General features: G+C 36.2%; 2 protein-coding genes across 3 annotated transcripts in view; one reads left to right on the forward strand and one right to left on the reverse strand.

Annotated features, from left to right (window-relative positions):
- LOC311598215 (kinesin-like protein KIF27) overlaps positions 1-7,861 on the reverse strand; it is a 37,016-nt gene extending 29,155 nt beyond the window's left edge. Inside the window, exons 1-5 of one of the 2 annotated variants that reach the window (XM_084783227.1) lie at positions 7,782-7,861; positions 7,445-7,631; positions 4,810-4,958; positions 3,269-3,317; positions 655-766 (exon numbers count right to left, since the gene is read on the reverse strand). In XM_084783227.1, coding sequence (XP_084639353.1) covers positions 655-766; positions 3,269-3,317; positions 4,810-4,828 — 180 coding nt within the window. In that variant the 5' untranslated portion in view covers positions 4,829-4,958; positions 7,445-7,631; positions 7,782-7,861. The remainder of the gene's footprint in view (positions 1-654; positions 767-3,268; positions 3,318-4,809; positions 4,959-7,444; positions 7,632-7,781) is intronic. The other variant, XM_084783226.1, reaches the window with a different exon arrangement.
- Positions 1-21,776, forward strand: part of LOC311597496 (olfactory receptor 7D4-like) — a gene marked incomplete at both ends in the record, with an annotated part of 336,911 nt that overhangs the window by 223,755 nt on the left and 91,380 nt on the right. The window lies entirely within an intron of this gene.

The raw sequence follows: 21,776 nt of genomic DNA on the forward strand, positions 1-21,776 counted from the left end.
AATTTTAATCTGAATAAATTAATAAAATAAAAGAATGGAAAAATAGGAGAGAATGGACCACTAAGAATTTATGCACATCATATTCTATTTTATCATAATTATAAGTAAATGTGCATCACCTTTTATATCAGGTAAGCTAATATATTAAGGAAAAGAAACAAAATCCTGAATTTGAGTTAGTAGTGCATGGGTAAATTTTTCTTGACAATGTGTAAAAATGAGTTAATCAACCTATCTTGAACCATCATGCTACAGTGCCATGTCAACAAGAGTATGCAGTAAATTACAATAAACTTTCCTCACTGTGTGCACTAGAAAATGGTAAGTCACAGAGTTTACTGTTCATAAAGACTTGGTTACAGTTCTTTCATTAAACTTTCAGCTTCCGTGCATTTCCCATAACACAAGTGAATCTGCTCTGGATGAAATCATTGAGTTATTCATTTTTTAACATCAAAGTTTCATATTATGCAATGTGGATTCAATTCCAGTTAAGTAAGGGAGCATGCACATATACTCTAATATTAATTCATCTATCTGAGGAGCTCTGGATCACCATATCTACACAGTCTTGCTATTTTAATCTATGTCATGTCTTATAAAAATTACATAAACACTTCAAAGCAAGATATTTTGGGTCATGTTTATACTCACAGCACTCATGCAGGAGAAGTCAGTTGACCAATATTTGTGCGTATCATATGAAACTGAGCCATGTGCACAGAAATTGACATGATGAAAGATGTTCATTTCTGCTGGATGTCCACTGAAATGGAATATAGTTGAAAAAGTAACAGCTTTGGTGAGTATTACCTCTGAAACTGTGATATGGAAATATGTGTAATTAACATGTTGAGGCATGATATACAGATATTCCTACTGGTCAGCTGGATGTTTCCTGTTGGGTTATTTTATTTGTGCTAATTGATAGTATAAGTGTAAAAATGTTTCAGTTGAAACTTTCATTTTATATTTAGAAGTTAATGAATAGTTATTTTTGAGATTATAATAAAATTACATCATATCCCTGTCTCTTTCTTCCTACAAACCAGACAGCACATCCATAATAGTTCTCTATCAAAAACATGCCTAGTGGTTTTAGTTTACTTTTTTTTTTTGGTTTTTTGAGACAGGGTTTCTCTGTGTAGCCTTGGCTGTCCTAGACTCACTTTGTAGACCAGGCTGGCCTCGAACTCACAGAGATCTGCCTGCCTCTGCCTCCTGAGTGCTGTGATTCAAATGCCTAGGTTTTTTATAGTTGTTGCTATACACAGATATGTAAAAGTACGTATATATACGTGTGTGTGTGTATACTAGTTTGGTTGTATTTCCAATAACAAAATAATAATGTCTGAATTTATACTACACATTAGAGATATTACTATAGGATTCTTTTTTAATGTATTTTTGTTTTGTTGTTGTTGTTGTTGTTGTTTGTTTGTTTTTCGAGACAGGGTTTCTTTGTGTAGCGTTGGCTATCCTGGACTCACTTTGTAGACCAGGGTGGCCTCGAACTCACAGCGATTCACCTGCCTCTGCCTCCCAAGTGCTAGGATTAAAGGCGTGAGCCACCACTGCCCTACTATAGGATTCTAACCACTGATTTAAGTAAAGCCAATGAATATCTCTATGTTGATAGATAAAAACTCTGTGCCCAAATCAGATTGTAACACCATGCATCATAATTGATTTTTCTATCTAAATAGTCAAAGGTGATTTTGAGGAACTGATAGATTTTAGAATAGTGAAAGAGTTACACACTTAGGATTTAAAACCTGAGATATTGTGATAGTTACATCCCACAAACAGAGTTTCAATCCTCACCATGATGTGTGAAACTGCCTTTCCTAACCCCTCTGTACATATGTACCAATACATGACTCCAATTGTCTGTCTTATCTAGGTATTAGTATCTGACAAGTCTACATTGCTGATGAGGGGCATAACCAGGTGTCCTAAGTGTAAATATTCTATGGATATATCTTAAGAAGCATTAGGCTACAAATACTCTTAGTGCAAATATGTATATAAACTTGTAATCTGGTCACAGGAAAACTATACTACAAGTATGCATGAGCATCTTAGTGTCTGTTCGTAATTGTATATAAAACGCAATGTAAATTATGTTTGTTTAAGACAAAAGATGTAATGTGCGACATTGACTAATGAAGCAGAATGGTTGTTACTTTTTGTTTAGGCAAAAGTATTAATGCCAATTGTATGCAGTTTTGGCTCAAAGGGTTTTTACCTTCACTGTTACAATGTATACAGTGTATTAAATTCATATTAATTACTTTAGTCATAGCTTTGACAAAATATTTTGATGTAGTTAACTCTGAAGAGGTTTGTTTCTGTCTCGTTGTTTCAGGGGATCACAAAGCATTATGGATCAGAAGCCAGGGTGGAGATCCTGATATTACAGGATTGTGGATAGTTGGTAATACATTGTCTACTGTCCATGAAAGCTGGTTTCTCACACAAAATGGAAATAAATGAATGTATATAAAATATTAAGTCTGCTAATGATCTTTTTATATAATTTTGTAACCTCATCTGAAACGCCCACAAACACTACAAGCCATGAACCATGTGGTAAAGTTTACCCATTCTCATTATATTAAATGGATAAGTTGTTTCTAGAACACTTTTAAAAATCTGCTTTAAATTGAAATATGGCATTTTAAATAAATTATATAAAAATAATTGATACTTTTCTAGTACAGGATAATGAAGATAATGTATCATTTTTAATAATGAACGAGAAAAATTGCTTTCCCTGATGATACTATACAAATATTTGGGGATACGTGAGTCTAAAAAATTTATTAAGTGGTTTATGAAAAGTTTACAAACAATGACTGTGTTAAAGAACTTGAACTTTAATGAGAGTAGGAAAAAACTCCATATTTTATTGGACTGTTATATAATTTCTATATTATACCTTGTTAAAATATTCTTTGAATAGGCATATATACAAATTTAAAATAATGCTTGCTGTGGATCACTATTATAGGGGAAATCTAAAAATTACATATACTTTTATTTTATGATTATGAATTTAATCTAATTATATACTGTCATTTGTGTTTTTTGATTTTCACTTATGACATAAAATGTAAATTTAAAATATAATTATGTCACACACAGATATTCATGTACATATGCATAGTTATGATTCACACATCATAACACCAATTACTTTTTGTTTCTAAATTTCCAAAAAACTAAAAATTAAGATTTAATGTCTTAAATCCTATTTAATACTCACAAGTTTATTATTTGTAGGACTGTAATGACTGTCATTGACAATTCAAAAGCTGTAAAAAAATAAAATTACTTTATTTTCTTTTTGTTTTAGAAACTCTTAGTTTACACAAACATAAAAATGTATCACCAAATCAAAGTAAATGACAGAATCCATTCTATTATCTAATCCAGAACAAATATTTCTTCTCAGACTCAACTGTCTTTACATTTGTACTAAATTTTGTATCCAGTACTACCTTCATAACCTTGAACATTGCTAAAGTAAATGGAAGCATTAAGGATTTTACTGGAGCATTTTGTAAGTATGATATCTAAATTAAGGTGGCTACAAACATAAGTCTTGTGATTTTTTTTAGAAGAAAATATTTAGCACCTATTTTAAAGAACCATCATGACAACAATAACTTTCTCTTCTGGCATGTACAGAACTATACTGTGGGCTATGAAGAATTCTTAAATGAATTTTTATACCTTTTTTAAATGAGAAAGTTACATGAAATTATCAGAAAATATCACATAGATAAACCATAAAATTTAATCTTCAGTGTGTTGGGTATCACCATTATTGGGGAGAAATAAAAAAGCATCCTCCTCTGGACCTAAATCCAATACTTTATCATGTAATGACATTTATTGGAAAAATAACTAAACTTAAATCTCTGGTAATGAATATAAAATGTCTATCTGATATAAGTTCATTAATCGTGAAATACGTTGGGGTATTCAATATGCTTATCTAAGTTCTATATCTAATTTAAAAAGCAAAATAAAAACATTATTCTAAGACTATTTTTAAAAGACATGTTTCTGTATTAAATATTGAACCAGTAATTGATTTTGATGTTTTGCAATAACACTATAAAAGTAAGTGTTAATGAGGCCTCTTATATGTTGACCATCCTAAACTTGAAGCCTACACATTCAATAATGTGATGGGTTAAAAGAAAAGGTGTGTGTGTGTGTGTGTGTGTGTGTGTGTGTGTGTGTGTGTGTGTGTGTATTTGATTTGTTGATTAGAAAATCAGTGATAAAACCCAGAGGGATTTGTAGGAAGGTGAATGTGATCAAAGCCCATAAACAAAATTCTCAAGAAACTACATTTACAAATCAGTAAATTCATAGATTTTGGAAAACAAAATTTAAGTAATCCATATTTCAAAATTTTGTACCATTCTAATAGTCATCTCTTCTGACTCTTTATATAAAATAGAGCAAAAAAAACACAGTCTCAGTAAAAAAAAAACTATGGGACTTCTGTGTGGATGTGAACACTCATCATGGAATTCCGATTGAAAACATACAAGATCCCTTCAAAAACCGGTTAATCATTGTGCTTTGCTAGTGCGAAAATATTAATCTGAGAAGAGATTAATAAGAGAAAAATCAGGAAAACTCTTGATTGTCATATCCAGTTCTTAAAAACTGAAATTAAAATTGAGTTATATAAATTACATTTTTACTTTGTATATCCTATTTTTTACAGACATGTGTCCTAAGTGAAGAGACTGATTTGGTGAATTTAAAGTTTGAAAAACTCCTTACCTGTTGTTCCCTTCCCCATAGTTGGCCTGCCTTATCTGGCCTTAGTGAGAGAGGAAATGGCTTAGTCGTCCTGAGACTTGATGTGGCAGGGAATTTTTCTCTGAGGAGAATGGGAAGGGGAGTAGGGGTTCTGTGATGGGAGGGTGGGACTGGAGGAGAGAAGGGAAATATCGTGACCAGGCTGGTAATTGTTTAAATACATTAATTAATGAAAAAAGAAATTCAAGTAGTGTTAGGTCAAATCAATCATTTAATCCAAATTATTCCATTGAGAAAATTATGATCTAAATATATTTTATGAAAACTTTAAGAGAAACAGCTTTCAATCACTGTTAAAAGCAAAAACTATACTTGAAATTATTTTAAAGATATCCTTATATTTTTGGTTGTTAGCTTAGACTTTAACGGCTGAGCCATCTTTCCAGCCCTAAAGATATCCTTATTTGTAAGGGTGCATAGACATTTAAATTTTTTTCATGAATGAAAAAGAGAAAGTGAAACTGTTTTATGGTAAATAATCATTTCCTTTTCAGGAAAAGAATAGATACAGTAAGACAATGAAACATTACCTATGAATAATACATCAAATTCAGGCTTGAACGTGCTACACTGATTTGAGATACTGATACATAATCATAAGGGAATTTGAATTTATCAATCATCCATATATAGTTTTCACATTACAAATTAATGTTTATAAAAAATTTGTAACTTCTAACATTTGATAAATTAGGCTCCTGATTCCTAAACTCCATATAATTATGCAAACATCAAATCCACTCATTTATCTTTAGAAGGAGTTCTCAGCATATTTCTGCTTGAGAATTCATCAAGATGAATCTCATCACTCGATCATGAATTCATACATATCTCAAAACAATGATATTATTGTTATTTAATACACTTTCATTGATGTCCCAAGTTTCACAGGCTACAGGACTGAGAGCACTTGCTGTCTATTTGTCCACGTCATCAGATTACAAATGTGAAGACGGCCTAATCGCTCTTCCCTGATAGCTCATTTACCTTTCCTGCATAGATCAGAAACATATCTTAATAATTTCCTCAAGTTTCATCCCTTGTTCTCATTTACTTTGTCTGTGATTCAGTGAATGAATTCAGTCTACTGGCATGAACCTTTGAACTAAAATTATTCATGATGAAACCTAGTTAATATTAAATATAAATCTTCACTATGGGAGTCAATTTCATGTATGTATGTGAGAATGAACATATGATTTCAGTTTGAGTGTAATATATCTAGTGCTTTGCATATAGTTCAAAGACAAAATTTGTATTTGGTTCCTCCTGTCCACCTTCACTTAAGTTCCAGTAATTAAAATCAGATTTTCAAGCTTTAGAATCCAAACCCTTTACTCACTGAACTATCTTGCTGCTCCTTCAGCAAATTTTCGATTCAGAACATTTACTGACTGCCTGAGCCATGCACCACGTTGGCTGTTATTCCATATTTACATGGGAAAACGTGAGATTCCAGAGTAAGTGAGCTAAAAAACTTGATTTTTAGTTAGGTAATTTACAATTTGTTCAAAACTGATCTGACCAATGAAAGCTTACTTACTACCACTAATAAAAGAAAGACATGATTTGCTCCATGAAAATCAGATGTGTTTCATAAACGCATGATGCAATAGCTTGCCACCATGAAAATTAAACACAAGGAATAAAATATTCACAAGAGCCATAAGCTCCACCTACAGTCAAATATTCCCCAAGTCATGGGCTTTTGACCAGGATTACAGTACCTGTCAAGATTTTCATGTTGAACAGGCCTCACATGTAATTGGAAAACTGCGGTTTTCTACAATAAATATAATTCCAATATTTGCACCATGAGAGAATTTTGTCAGAGGGTTAATGTGACACTGTGTAGTGTCCAATAATAAGTATGATAAATAATACATCAGAATTCCTTTCTCTCCTAAAGCACGTTATTGCTCATTCTAATATGACATCATAGACAGTGAATAGACATGTTCTTCAACTATTCTTAGTTTCTATCATTGTCTAATCTCCCTCCTTTCTATAATTTCCGTTCTTTTTTTCTTAAATTTTTATTTTTAATATACTTTATTAATTTATTCATATTATATATCAATTGTTATCCCACCCCTTGTGTCCTCCCTTTCCTCCCTCCCTCCCATTTCCCCCTTACTCCCCTCCCCTATGACTGTTTCTGAGGGAGATTACCTCCTCCTGTATATGCTCATAGGGTATCAAGTCTCTTCTTGGTAACCTGCTGTCCTTCCTCTGAGTGCCACCAGGTCTCTCCTTCCAGGAGACATGGTCAGATATGGGGCACCAGAGTTTGTATGGGGAACCAGAGTTCACTGAATCACAGAGTCATATGGAGTTCCTCACTCTCCACTCAACTGAGGAGAATTTCCTGTCCATTAGCTAGATCTGGATCAGGGTTCAAAGTTTACTGCACGTACTGTCCTTGGCTGGTGCCATAGTTTGAGTAGGACCCCTGGGCCCAGATCCACCTATCATAATGATCTACTTGTAGTTTTCTAGGACACTCTGGATCCTTCTGTTTCTCCATTCTCCCCTGATTCTCTCACCTAGAGTCCCAATAGGAAGTCCATATAGAAAGATGAAGTGAACCACATACATTTTTTTATCTGAAGTCTCAGAAAAATATCCACTGGACCCAGAAGCAAGACCCAAGTCCTCTCTGATGCAATTGAAATACCTTGACATGAATATTGATGAAGGAACCTCCACTGTCAAATTCACCCAAAACTCAAGGATGACCCACAGGTCAGTCAGTACTCACAGGTGATACTGAACTGTGTATCCTGTATAGAAGAGCAAATAAAAGAAGTAGTAAACATTCCAGCGTAGAGCAAAACAACTGCTTCACCAACAAAGGTCTAGCTGAAGCAATCACTTAAAACTTTATGAAAACATGTACCCTGTTAAAATGAAACTCATCCTGTTGTGGATACTTCAGAGGGTTTGGGATTCTCAGACTGGAGTTAAGGTGCTCAGGGGAGCACCACACAAACACTGAGTTGCCTCTCAGCAGTCGCTGAATATTGAGCCTATGATATTGGCTCTGAAAATTCTCACTAGAGTTGCCAGGCAACCGTTATGATCTCACAGTCTGTCACAGTCCAGTACAACTCCCAGTCACATTTCAACCACTCATGACTCCTCAATATGTGTTCACATTCTACCACACACACACAAAAGTCTGTCTGTAAGTTGTCACAACGTTACTTCTCCTAGTCACGTTTGCCTACTGTGGCTGCAATAAAGCACATATGCTTGTAAGCACAGTCCATATATTCTGGTGATCATATCTGCAGAAGAGAGACACCAGCACTTCTGTAATTTTGTCTCACACAAACCCTTCCCACTCAAAGGAAAACAACCTTTAAGTTTTCTTCACATTATTTTTCTTTTGGGATTTGAGGCCTGGATTACATGAACAAGGTCAAGGTCAGTATAGGGGGTAGTTACATGAATAATTCTTATAGAACACAGCAGACACAGACACACAAAACCACCCATCCCAGCACACATGCACACTACACATAAAGTGACAGCCATGTTCACATAGATTCTCTGACATATATAAACAGGAAAGATATATCTTGATTCCTAGGAAAATGTTTATTTCAATTAGAAAATGCATTTTCTAATCCCAACAGGGAGATTCCTACTCCCATAAAAGTGAACTTGAAAGCAAAAACTTCTCTTTTTTTGTTTTTTTTTAAATACACATATATAAAACAAAGTACATACAGCAGGGAGAACCAGGTGACAATCATGAGAATAATGAGTGAATTGGCCATCTGCATTGGACCCTTTTGAAGTAAGTGTCTTTCTTGTCTTGTTAAGTCTAAATTTCTGAATGAGATTCAATATCTATCTTATCTCAACTCTAATAGCTTAACTTCTTTATCTTGATCTAAAGCCATCTTGTCCCCTAACCAACTAAACTTGGCTGTAAAACTATACTATCTTCTTATCAATCTTGGAATCATTGCTGCTGGGGTGAAGGGAGAACAATGGTTTTTAGACATATTACCTCTCTGTGCCTTTGGAAGTTCAGGGAGCATCTTTGTTGCTGATGAGTGTGTTCCCTGCATATATTTATGTTCTGAGGTCTCATTAGGAACCTTATATAAAATTAATTTATCTACTCACTGTTGTCCACTTTAAGGCAAGGCAATGGACTTATCTGCTTTCAATAAAGAATTCATAGCAACCCTGACAAGAGTAAATGCTGCTCCCTAGTGCTCCCTGTGCTATAACCTGGGTAAACTCAGGGAAACCTGGGTAAACAAATCCTTTTTAGATTTGTATCTTTACTGAGTTTCCAACATACACCAATCTTTATTCCTTGTTTAAACATGGAGAAGACTAGTAGTAAATGTAGCGATCTATATCAAGTCATATGTGTGACACACTGTGCCAGTCATCCTGCATGTTCTGAGTCTTGGATTCTTCTCTAGGCTGAAACACAATACATGCTCCTCTCAGTTTCATGGGTATTTCTGAACCTTAGCACCTAATTACAATTCATGCAAAGAATTTTTCTACATGGGAACAGTTGCATCTTGTATAGAGCTTCCTATACTGGAAAGAAAGGATAGCTGGAATGTTTTCTCAACATGGTTCCAGAAAGTTCTCTAAGGAATAATGATGAAACTGGAGCATGATACCACCACAGTAAAAGTAAAACAGATATTACATGGCACAGGTTTGCAAGGTAAGACACGTAAAATCTGCACACAGGAAATGCCCTATCTCATTGTTCTGAGCAGAATTCTATCCTCACATGGAGGTCCCTACTTTTGGTCATTTTCACAAGACAAAGGCTTCTGCCCTTTGATGTACACATCTACTATGTGCAAGAGATATCTAATCTGTATATAATACTGCAGTGTCCAAAATCCATTGTAGTAGTAACTGAGACAGACGCGTTTCTCTAGCAGGAACATTGGCCAGAAGGAAAAAATATTCCAAATCGAGACGTCATCTTCATAGATTTTTATTTTGATTAGTATGAAGTTTCCTCCATCCTTTTTTAAAAACTAATTATGGATGAAAGTCTACTTTATTGGATATTAGAATGACTACTCCAGCTTTCTTCCTGGCTCTATTTGCTATCAAAATCTTCCCCCCCCCCCAATCTGAGGTAATGTCTATTGTTGATATTCAGGTGTATTTCTTGTGTGCATCCAGCTTGAGTAACTATTCAAATATTAGCAAAATAGGCATCTATCCAAAAGGACACTTCATGCTCATCAAAGTAAAAAGCCACCAAATGTCATCTCAGGTATGAATAACTATGCCCAAAATGCAAGGGCACCCACATGCAAAAGAAACATTACTAAATTTAAACCATGCATTAAACCTAACACATTAATGTTGGCCGACTTCAATACTCCACTCTTAATGGAGGTGTCATCTAGAGAGAAGCTAAACAGGGAATTGGGCTAAAAGATGTTATGACTCCAATGGGCCTAACAGATACATACAGAGCACTTCACACAAACAGAGAATAATATACCTTCTTCTCAGCACATCACAAAAACTTCTTCAAAACTGACCAAAAATGGAAGCACAATGAACGCTGCCACAGTCTTTTTATGAAGTCCCTGTTACCCTGATCTATAAATCACACACATATCCCGTCACAAAGCAAGTCTCAATAGATACAAGAAAATAGAAATAGCCATCATATCTGATGAGACCAGCATGGAATGAAGTGTAACCATAAACAACAACAGAAACAATAGAAATCCTAAAAATTCATGGAAACAGAACAACTCTCTACTCTGTGATTATTGGTTCAAGGAAGAAATAAGAAATTAAAGACTTTCTCAAATTGAATAGAAATTAATGTACATCATACACAGATTTATTGGACAGAAGGAAAGCAAGAAGTACATTCATAAAGTATTTAGATCTAATATTAGAAAATTAACAGCAAACCTGAAAGCTATATAACAAAAAGAAGAAAACCCCACCCAGGAGGAGTAGATGTGAGCAAATAATCAAACTCAGGCAGAAATTTTAAAAAATGAAATGAAGTGAACACTGCAAAGAATCAGGGAAACCAAAAGCTGTATCTCAGTGAAAATCAACAATATACACAAACACATAGCCAAACTAACTAAAAGTCAGAGAGAGAATGTCAAAATTAACAAAATCAGAAAATGAAAATTGGGAAATAACAGACACTGAAGATATCCAAGGAATCATTAAGTCTTATTCCAAAAAACTGTACTCATCCAACCTAAGGTCCAACCTAAGATACACACCATGGGAAAGAGCCAACCTCTGACCCTAGGAGCCATATTCTGCTATGCTCACAGACAGGAGCCTATCATTGGTGTCATCTGAGAGGTTCCCCCTAGCTACAGATCTAAACAGATGCTGAGATTCACAGCCAACATAGGGTGAATGTAGGGTGCCTTATGGAAAAGTGGGTGAAAGGATAGAAGGAACAGGAGGTGACAAGGGCTCCACAAGGCCTACAGAGCCTACAACCCAAAACCTAGAGGGGCTTGTGGAGACTGAAGCACCAACCAAGGACCACGCATGGACTGGATCTAGGCTCCCTACACAGATGTAGCCAATGGGTAGCTTAGACTTCTTGTGGGTCCAATATTAAGGGGAGCAGGGCCTATCTGTGACATGGACTCTTTTGCCTGGTGTTTTTATCACTCCCCATTGTCAGGGACGCCTTAACAGGCCAAAGTGGAACAGGACTTAATCATGCCCAATGTGGTTTGTTGAGCTGGGTTAGGTGGGGTTTTCGTTTTCTGAGGAATATGGGAGGAAGGATGGCAGAAAAGAGAAAGGGCGTGACCAGGAGGAGAGGAGGGAGGTAACTATGAGTGGGATGTAAATTTAATAAATAAATTAATTAATTTAAAAACAAAACAAAAACTTTTATTCCAAAAAGTTGAAAAATCTAAACAAAATGAATGATTTTTTTTATATATTGCTCTTATCCATGCTAAATAAAAATCAGGGAAACAATATAATTAGACATATAATTCTTAAGGAAATAGAAGCAGCCATTAAAACTAACCCAACTAAAAATAGCCCAGGGACCCATGGTGCAGAATTCTACCAGCTTTTCAAAGAATAGCCAATACCTATATATCTCAAGTTATTACACAAACTAGAAACAAAAAGAACACTGTGAAATTCATTTTGTTCAGCCCCACTTATCCTAACACCTAATTTACACAAAGGCTAAATCCAAAAAGATAATTTCAGACAAATCTTATAACCATTAAAGCAAAGTATCCAATAAAATACTCACAAAACAAGCCTAAGAACACATGAAAACATTATACACTATGAAAAAGTAGTATTTCATCATATAAACCAACTGAAAGAAAAAAAATGATTATCTCATTAGATGATGAAAACCCTCAGACAAAAATACAACACCCTTTCATGTTAAAACTCTTTTACAAGGACCCTAACTGGACACAATAAATACAATATAGAGCAAGGATAAAGGCCAACATTAAAATTAAATGGGGATAATCTTAGAACAATTCCACTGAGACCAAGAAGAAGACCGAGCTGCCCACTCTTGCCATAACTCTTCAACAGAACCTAAACTCCTCGCCAGAGCAATAAGACAACTGAAATAGACCAAGGGGATATGAAAGATAACAGATGATATGATAGCACGCTGACCTCCAAGATTCTTCCAGAAAACTGCTACAGCTGATAAAAACCTCCGGCTGGATTAAAAATTAACTAAAAAATCATTAGCTTTCCTGTATACAAGGGACAAATAGGCTGAAAAAGAAATTTTGGAAATTACACATTTAAAGTAGCCACAAATAATATAAACTATCATGCTGTAATTCTAATTAAGCAAGTAAAAGACCTGTATGAGAAAAGCTCCAAGTTTTTAAAGAAAAATTTGAAGAAGAAATCATAAGTCGGAAAGATCTCCCATGCTTATGTATCAGTAGGGTTAACCTAGTGAAAGTGGCCACCTTATCAAAAGCAATTTACAGATTCAGCGCAATTCCCATAAAAATGTCAACACAATTATATACAGAACCTGAAAGAATAATTCTCAATTGCATATGGAAAAAAACAGCATAGCTATAACAACCCTGTACAGGAAAAAAAACTTATGGAGGTATCACCATCACTGGTTTTAAGCTATATAATAGATCAATAGTAATGAAAATTACATAGTGTTGGCATAGAAACAGATTGGTTTATTTACAGAATCAAATCAAAGGTGCAGAAATAAACCCACACACCCATGGACACTTGATTTTTGATGAATAAGACAAAACCATGCATTGAAAAACAAAAGCATCTTCAACTAATGATACTGGTCTAACTAGATGTCTACCTGTAGAAGAATACAAATAGACCCATATTTATCACCCTGCACTAAATTAAAGTCCAGGTGGATCAAAGACCTCAATATAAAACCAGATGAAACAAGTCTCTTAAAAGATCAAGTGGGAAATAGCCTTGAGCTCATTGTCACAGGAGAAAACTTCCTAAACAAAATTCCAACAGCTCAGGCTCTAAGATATACAAATAAAATAATAAACGGGATCTCATGAAACAGAAAAACTTCTGTAAAGCAAAGGACGGTGTCAACAGAACAAAAAGAAAGCCTACAGACGGGGGAAAGATATTCACCAACCCTACATCCGACAAACGGCTAATGTGCAAAATATATAAAGAACTCAAAATTAAATACCAACAAACCAAATAAACTAATTAAAAATTGGGTATAGAGCTTAACAGAGGAATACTGAATGGCTGGGAAACATCTAAAGAAATGCTCAACATCATTAGTAATCGGGGAAATGCAAATCAAATTGACTCTGAGATTCCATCTTACACCCATCAGAATGACTAAGATCAAAAACACAAGTGACAGCACATACTGGAAAAAATAGAGGGGAAAGGGGAGCAATCTTCCAATGCTAGTAGAAGTGCAAACTTGTACAACCCCTTTGGCAATGAATCTTGTGCTTTTTCAGAAAATTGGGAACATTGCTGCCTCAAGTCCCAGTTATACCACTCCTGGGCATATACCCCAAAAATGCTCCGTTATACCACAAGGACATTTGGTCAACTACGTTGGTAGCAGATTTATTTGTACTGGCCACAACATGTGAGCAACCTAAGTGTCCCTCAACTAAAGAAAAGATCAAGAAACTGTGGTATATTTGTATAGTGGAGTAATATTCAGCTATTAAAAACAAGTAGATCTTGGAATTTGCAGCCAAATGATTGAAGCTAGAAAAGATCATCCTGAGTGAGGTAACCCAGACCCAGAAAGACACCCATGGTATAGCCTCACTTATAAGTGGATAGTAGCCATGAAAACCATGGCAATACTACAATCCACAGAACAAAATAAGCTAAATAACAAGGAGGACCCTAGGGAAGATGCCTAATTCTCATTCCAAAGTGGAAATAGACTAGACACCTGAGGCATCTGAAGAGAAGGAACAGGAGAGGGACTTACTTAAGAAGTCCTCTGAAAAGCTTCACCAAGCAGAGGGTTGAAGCAGATCCCGAAACTCAGAGTCAAACTTTGGGGCAGAGCACAGGGAGTCTTATGGAAGAGTTTGGGGATAAAAGAACATGGATGGGACAGGATCTCCACAAGAAGACCAATATAGCCAAAAAACCTGGGCCCATGTAGGCCTGCAGAGACTGACGCACCAACCAAGGACCATGCGTGGAGAAGACTTAGACCCCCAGCTCAGATGTAGTTGATAGGCCACTCAGTCTCCATATGGGTCCCATAATATGGGGAATAGGGGCTGCATCTGACATTGAGTCTGTTGCCTGCTTCTTGATCACTTCTTCTGGTGGGGAGGACTTGCCAGGCCAGAGAGGAAAAAGATGCAGCCAGTCCACATGACATGTGCTAGTCTGGGGTCAGATAATTAGGTAGGAGGTCTTCTTCTTTTTGAGGACTTGCATAGGTGGGAGGGGGAAGAGGGAGAGATGGTGGGACTGTGAGAAGACAAAGGAGTAGGCTAGAAGCAGAATGTAAAGTGAGTACATTAAAATAAATATAATAAAAATAATTTGTAAAATCATTCTTATCCAGGAAAATGAGTCATTTCCCTTGCCTCTGGCAAAAGGGGCACATGGCTCTCTATTGATCTATGGCTCCTATCAGGAGATTAATACCTATTCTGGCCATAATAGCCACAAATAATATAAAATATCTTGCTGTAGCTCTAACCAAGCAAACAAAAGACTTCTATGTCAAGAACTCCAAGTCTTTTAGGAAAAAAAAATTGAAGAAGAAACCATAAGTTGGAAAGATCTCCCATGATCATGGAACAGTAGGATTACCATAGATAAAATGACCATCTGACAAAAAGCAATTTACAGATTCAATACAATTCCCATCAAAATGTCAACAAAATTATGTACAGAACTTGAAACAGCAATTCTAAATTTCATTTGGAAAAATACCATCAAAGATAAAACAGTCCTGTACAATTATAAAACACCTTCTGGAGTTATCACAATCCCTAATTTAGAGCTGTACTCCAGAGCAATAATCATAAACACTGCATGGTATTGGCTGAGAAATAGACTGGTTTATCAAGAGATTCTAATCAAAGGTTCAGATAAACCCACAAACTCATGGACACTTGATTGCTGGTCAATAAGCCAAAGCTATAAAATGAAATTTTTAAAGCATCTTCAAGATGGTACTGTTCTAACTGGATGTCTACATGTAGAAGAATGCAAATAGAACCATATTTATAACCTTGCACCAAACTCAAGTCGAAATGGATCAAAACCTCACCATAAAACCAAAACCACTAAATCTATTAGAAGATCAAATGGGAAAAAGCCTTGAACTCATTGTCACAGGAGACAACTTCCTGAACAGAAAACCAACATCTCAGTCTCTAAGATATACAAATTAATAAATGGTACCTAATGAAACTTAAAAGCTTCTGTAAGGCAAAGGACACATTGAACAGAACAAAATGACAGCCTCCAGTTGGAGAAAAAAATCTTCGCCTACCATATATTTGACAAAGGGCTAATATCCAAAAATATATAAAGAACTTATGTAAGTATCAGTAAACCAAATAATTTAATTAAAAAATTAGGCACAGTGCAAAACAGAGAATTCTTAACAGAGGAATACTAATGTCTGAGAAATACCTAAAGAAATGTTCAACATCCTTAGTCATCAGCGAAATGCAAATCAAAACAATTCTGCAATTCCATCTTATACACATATGAAAGGATAAGATAAAAAAAACTCAAGTGACAGCACATGCTGGCAAGATTGAGGAGAAAGGGGAACACTCCTCCATTGCTGGTGGAAGTGCAAACTTGTACAACCACATTGAAAATTAATCTGGTGCTTTCTCAAAGAATTTAGAATACTGATACTACACTTGATTTTTGGCAAAAGTCCAAAACATTATAATTGGGAATAGTGCTAAGTCAAGACCCAGCTATACCACTCCTGGGCATATACCTGAAAGATGGTCCACCACACAACAATGGCACTTGCTCAATTGTGTTCATGGGATCTTTATTCATAATAGCTGTAATCTCAAAACAGCCTAGATGTCCCTCAACCAAGGAATGGGTAAAGAAACTGTGGTACATTTACAAAATGGAATACTATTCAGCTATTAAAAACAAGTTAATCTTGAAAATTTCAGGCAAATGGATGGAACTAAAAAAGACTATTCTGAATGAAATAACCCAGATCCAGAAAGACAGCCATGGTATATACTCATTCATAAGCAGATATTAGCCGTAAAATAATGGACAACCATACTACAACCCACAGACCTAAAGAAGCTAAAAAGCAAGGGTGACCCTGGGGAGGATACTGAATTCTTACTCAGTAGGAAAAAAACCAGACACCAGAAGCAGTTAAAAAGAGGGAAGCAGAAAGGAGCCCACCATACATGTCCTCTGAAAGACTCCATCAGGCAGGGGATCCAAGCAGATGCTGATACCACAGCCAAATTTTGGCACTGAGCACACAGAGTCTTATGGAAGAGTTGTGGCATAGAAGGAACTAGAAGGGACAGGGGATCCTCAAGTAGCCAAATAATGGGTAAAGAAACTATGGTACATTTACACAGTGGAATACTGTTCAATTCTCAAAAACAAGGAAATCTTGAAATTTGCAGGCAAATGGGTAGAAAGAGAGACAATCATCCTGAGTGAGGTAGCCCAGACTCTGAAAGACATGCATGGTCTATACTCACTTATAAGTGGATATTAGGCCAACATAGATGCCCTCTGAAAGACTTCACCCACCAGGGGACTGGCACAGATACTGAGACTCCAAACCAGACTCTTCATTAAGAGCTACTGATTTTTTAAGTTAATTTTCTATCCAGCCACTTTGATGAAGGTGTTTATCAGCCATAGAGGTTCCCTGGTAGAACTTTGGGGGTTGCTTATGTATACCATCATATCATCTGCAAATAGTGATACTTTCACTTCTTTTTCAATTTGTATTCCCTCAATCTCCTGTAGTTGTCTTACTGCTCTAGCAAGGATTTTAAGTAGTATATTGAAGAGATATAAAGAGAGTGATCAGCCTTATCTTGTCCATGATTTCAGTGGAATTGAAGGTTAGAGGGTTGGATGGCTGGAAATTTGGCCTCTGATCAGTAAAGTAGGTTGATCTCAAGGACCTGGGATGCTATGGATGAGCGCCACAAAGTTTCTGAGATTCTGAGAATCCACAGGGAGGCAAAGTGGACTTAAACTTGAAACATGAGCAGTGTTTAGGTTCTAAGGCATTGGAAAGTGGGATCTATATGGATCCTCAGGTGCTGAGAATTGAGGTGCTGGCAAGTAGGACATGTTAATGTTTACATACATATGGTTCTAAATTTTGATATTTTCAAAATGTATACAGACAAAATGTGTATTGAAAATATTATAATTATCAAACATTCTATTGTTTTTATTTTATAAGGGGTTTCTATTTTATTCTGTAAAAAAAAGTGATACATGAAAACTGGTCTTTATTTTATATCTTTATTGAATGTATTAATTTAAACATTTTAGGTATATACTTTGTGTTTTATACACAAAAGATCTGTAACAGGTACATTAGGTCAATATAACTTCTTTGCAACTTTTTATAGATTTAATTGTTTCCTTTGACAATTTCATATATTTAAATAAAGAATTTTGGTCACTCTAAAAATATTTTCTTTTTATTTATTTAGTTATTATAACTTAGTTACATTACACCCCAGTTATTATCACCTCGCTCTTATCTTCCCATTTCCACTTTTCCTCCCATCTTTACATCTTTTATCATCATCTCTTTGGAACTTAAACCATAATTCCCAAGAAGTAATATACTACCTTCTTATTCTTTCGGGAGACAAACCAAGCTGAATTTTTGTAGCTCACATGACATGAGTAGAAAGTTATTTACTGGTACAGAAGCTACTTACAAGCAGCTACATCATTGAAGAAAATGATACCAACTAGCCCCCAAATGCGCTACGTGCCTTTAGTTCCTAAGTGAAGAGTGTGCATTCATGAGTCCCTCAATATGGAATGAGGACGGGTCTTGTCGAACTTTCTTGCAGAAAGTACATGAATGCAATAGCTATGTTATATCCATAAAACACTGCTTCACCTCACTTTTCCCCAAAATCTCTGTGGTGGTTTGAATTATCCTGACCTTTATAGGTTCATATGTTTCAGTAACTGGTCACCAATTTGTAGAACTGTTTGAGAAGGATTAGGAACAGGTGTATGACCAGGGGTGGGCTTTGGTTTTAAAATCTTATAATCATTCTAGCTTCTCTCTCTCTCTCTCCCTCTCTCTCTCTCCCTCTCCCCCTCCCTCTCCCCTCCCCCTCGCCCTCCCTCTCTCTCTCCCTCTCCCTTTCCCTCTCTCTGCCTCCTAGTTACTGATCATCTCTAAGTACTCAGCTGTTCTTACAGACATACTTTTGCTCCACATTGTTTAAAATCCAAAGATCAAAGTCTCTTCTGAGATTCACAGTAAACTATTAACTGTAATCCCCTATAAAATCAAAATAATAAAGCAGATCACATACTGCAATAATGTCACAGAATATATATTACCATTCCAAAGGGATAAGAAAATAATGTATCAAAGCAAGACCAAAACTCAATAGGGCAAGTATCAAATTCTGCATCTCCATGTGTGATGTCAGAGCACTCTTCAGATCTCAAACTACTTTAAGCATTGTTGACCACAACACAATTACCTCTGTTGTGCTGCTTCCACACCAACTCTATAGCTTTTTTCCAGCAAACGTCCCATGATTCTGGAATCTCCAATATCTTGGGACCTCCAAGGCAATCCTGACCTCAACTTCACAGCAATATCCAAAAGACTTTTTAGGAGACCTGTGCCACACGTCTGGCCTCAGTAGCTTTCCTTGGTCACAGATGGAGATTCTATAACACTTTTCTTATATCTTTGACTCTGATGCCAGAACCATGTGGCTGCAGCAGCCAAGTTCTGCTGCTTTCTAGGCCTGGAACATGGTCACCTCATTCAAATACATTTTCACCCGCTTTCTGTTTTCTATAACTTCCTTCACCCCCTAATCTTGGCTGCCTCAGAAATTTATCTATAGACTGGGCTATATCTACCTCCTGAGTGCTGAGATTGAAGGTGTGTGCCACCACCATACAGCCCTAAACTTTTCTTTAATTCTTTTTTTTTTTTTTTTTTTTTTTTTTGCTTTTTAAAATTTTTTCACAAATTGAAAGCTTAAATAGGTCTGGTCTTGCCTTGAGGACAATATTCCCTTTATTCCATTTACCAGTAGGCTTTTCTTTAAACTTATTATCTGCTTGAGCACTTGACTTGACTCCATTACATTTCCATGTGCTTCTTTTCTTCTCAAACTGTACAGTTTGTATTATTCCTTGTTCAGTTTTATCCTTTTCATTATATTTGTTATAGGTGTGGCTACTAATAACCAAGCAACACAGGCAATACTAGGTTGTCTGGAAATCTTTCCCATCAGATCTATGAATCCATAACTCTTCAATTTAGCTTCAGGTATATTTGCTTGAACAACGGCAGAAAGCAGCCATCTTTTCCACCAAGATAACACAAGAATTATCTCTAGGCCACAGACTAATAGTCTTTTCCTCTGAAAGCACTTGAGTTGGCTGCTTCAGTTCAAACCACCCTCAGCACCACTGTCGTAAATGTTCTTACTACTATGGCCCTGCTTACATCATTCAACTGCATTCCTAATCCAAAGTCCCCAAATATATATTCCTCTACACAAAAGCATGGTCAGGAATACGACAGCAATACTCCAATCCCTGGTGCCAACTTGCACCTTTTGCATTTGTCAAATAAGAGTTAAATGGAGATGTGGTGATAACCACCACCCTGTGTCTTTTAAGTCCTTGATGCTGGAACTAATTTCCGAAATTCCTCCAGAGATGCAATACTGTTTTTGATTCACTATTTTCTTTGACAGAGGTAATTCTAAAGGCTTCTATGCATACATTCCAACTATAATGGCCCTCATTTTACAGGTCAGGAAACTAATATGAGAATTCTGCCAACTTCTAGGTATATCTTGCCTAATTATGCAGTCTGAGACTCGGGGAATAACCACAGGATGAGTTCATGGACCCCCTATACCTATTCTTCACAGTGGGAAGAACTTTGGTGAGTAAAAGTGGTCATGTATTTTATTTGGAAGAAGAAGATGTATGGCTTTCTGCTGATTCATGGGCTGTAGCTGATGGATTTGTTGGATGGTCCAGGGACTTGAAGACAGCATTATTGGAAAATTAGTGAGGAAGATATCAGAGGAAGAAGTACATGGCTAGATCTCCCCAAATGGGTGAAGAATGTGAAAATACATTTGTCCCATATAAATAATCATCAAAAGGTGACTTCAACTGAGGACTTCATGATCAAGTAGATAGGATGACTCAATCTGTAGACAGCCTCTTTCTCCAGCCATTCTTGACATTGCCCAATGGACCCATGAACAAAGTGGCCGTGGTGGTAGAGATGGACATCATGCATGGGCTCAACAACATGGACTTCTACTTACCAAAGCTGACATGGCTATAGCTTTTTCCAAGTTCCAAATCTGCCAACATCAGAGAACAATATTGAGCCCCAGATATGACACCATTCGCAGGGATAACCAGCCAGCAATCTAGTGGAGCACTTCCTCCGAGGAAAGGATACTGTTTTGTCCTGATTGAAGCAGATTCTTATTCTGGTTGTGGATTGCCTTTCCTGCACATAATGCTTCTGTTAAAAGCACCATCCATGGACGTACCGAATTCTTTATCCAAAATCATGGTATTCTATACAGTATAGCCTCTGAACAAGGAACTCATTTTACTCCCAAAGAAGTCTGACATACAATATGTGATCCAACAGCCATGATCTAAGGTCTAGAAATCAAGGTGTGAAAAAAAAGTATTTCCACTCACTATCACCCATAATGCCTCACTAGAGCACTCTTGCCAGGAGCTACAACAACCATTAATTATAATCTCAGATTTCCCCATGGTCACTTTAAACTTCTGATAAGCTAAGAGGATAAAAAAAAGAAATAACAGTGTTATGAAGTGTTATTGACCCAGATTACCATGAGAAAATTGGATCACTTCTTCATAATCGAGGTAAGAAAAAGTATGTCTGGAGTATAGAAAATCCTTTATAGAGTGCCTCTGTGTGCTACCATGTCCTGTTATTATTAAAATCAGTGGAAAACTACAACAGTCTATTACAGGCAGGATGACAAAGGGAACAGAATCATCAGGAATGACAGTATAGATCACTTTTCTAGGAAAAGAGCCCAACCCATTGTGAGTGGGGCCAGCCCTGGGTTCTCTTAAGAAAACAGGCTGCCAGGAGAGTGAATGAGCCTTGATAGCTAATTGGTAAAGTAACAGATTTTCAGTCTGAAGGCCCA

Source organism: Acomys minous (genome assembly GCF_964271855.1).
Source record: "Acomys minous genome assembly, chromosome: 5".
Classification (NCBI taxonomy): domain Eukaryota; kingdom Metazoa; phylum Chordata; class Mammalia; order Rodentia; family Muridae; genus Acomys; species Acomys minous.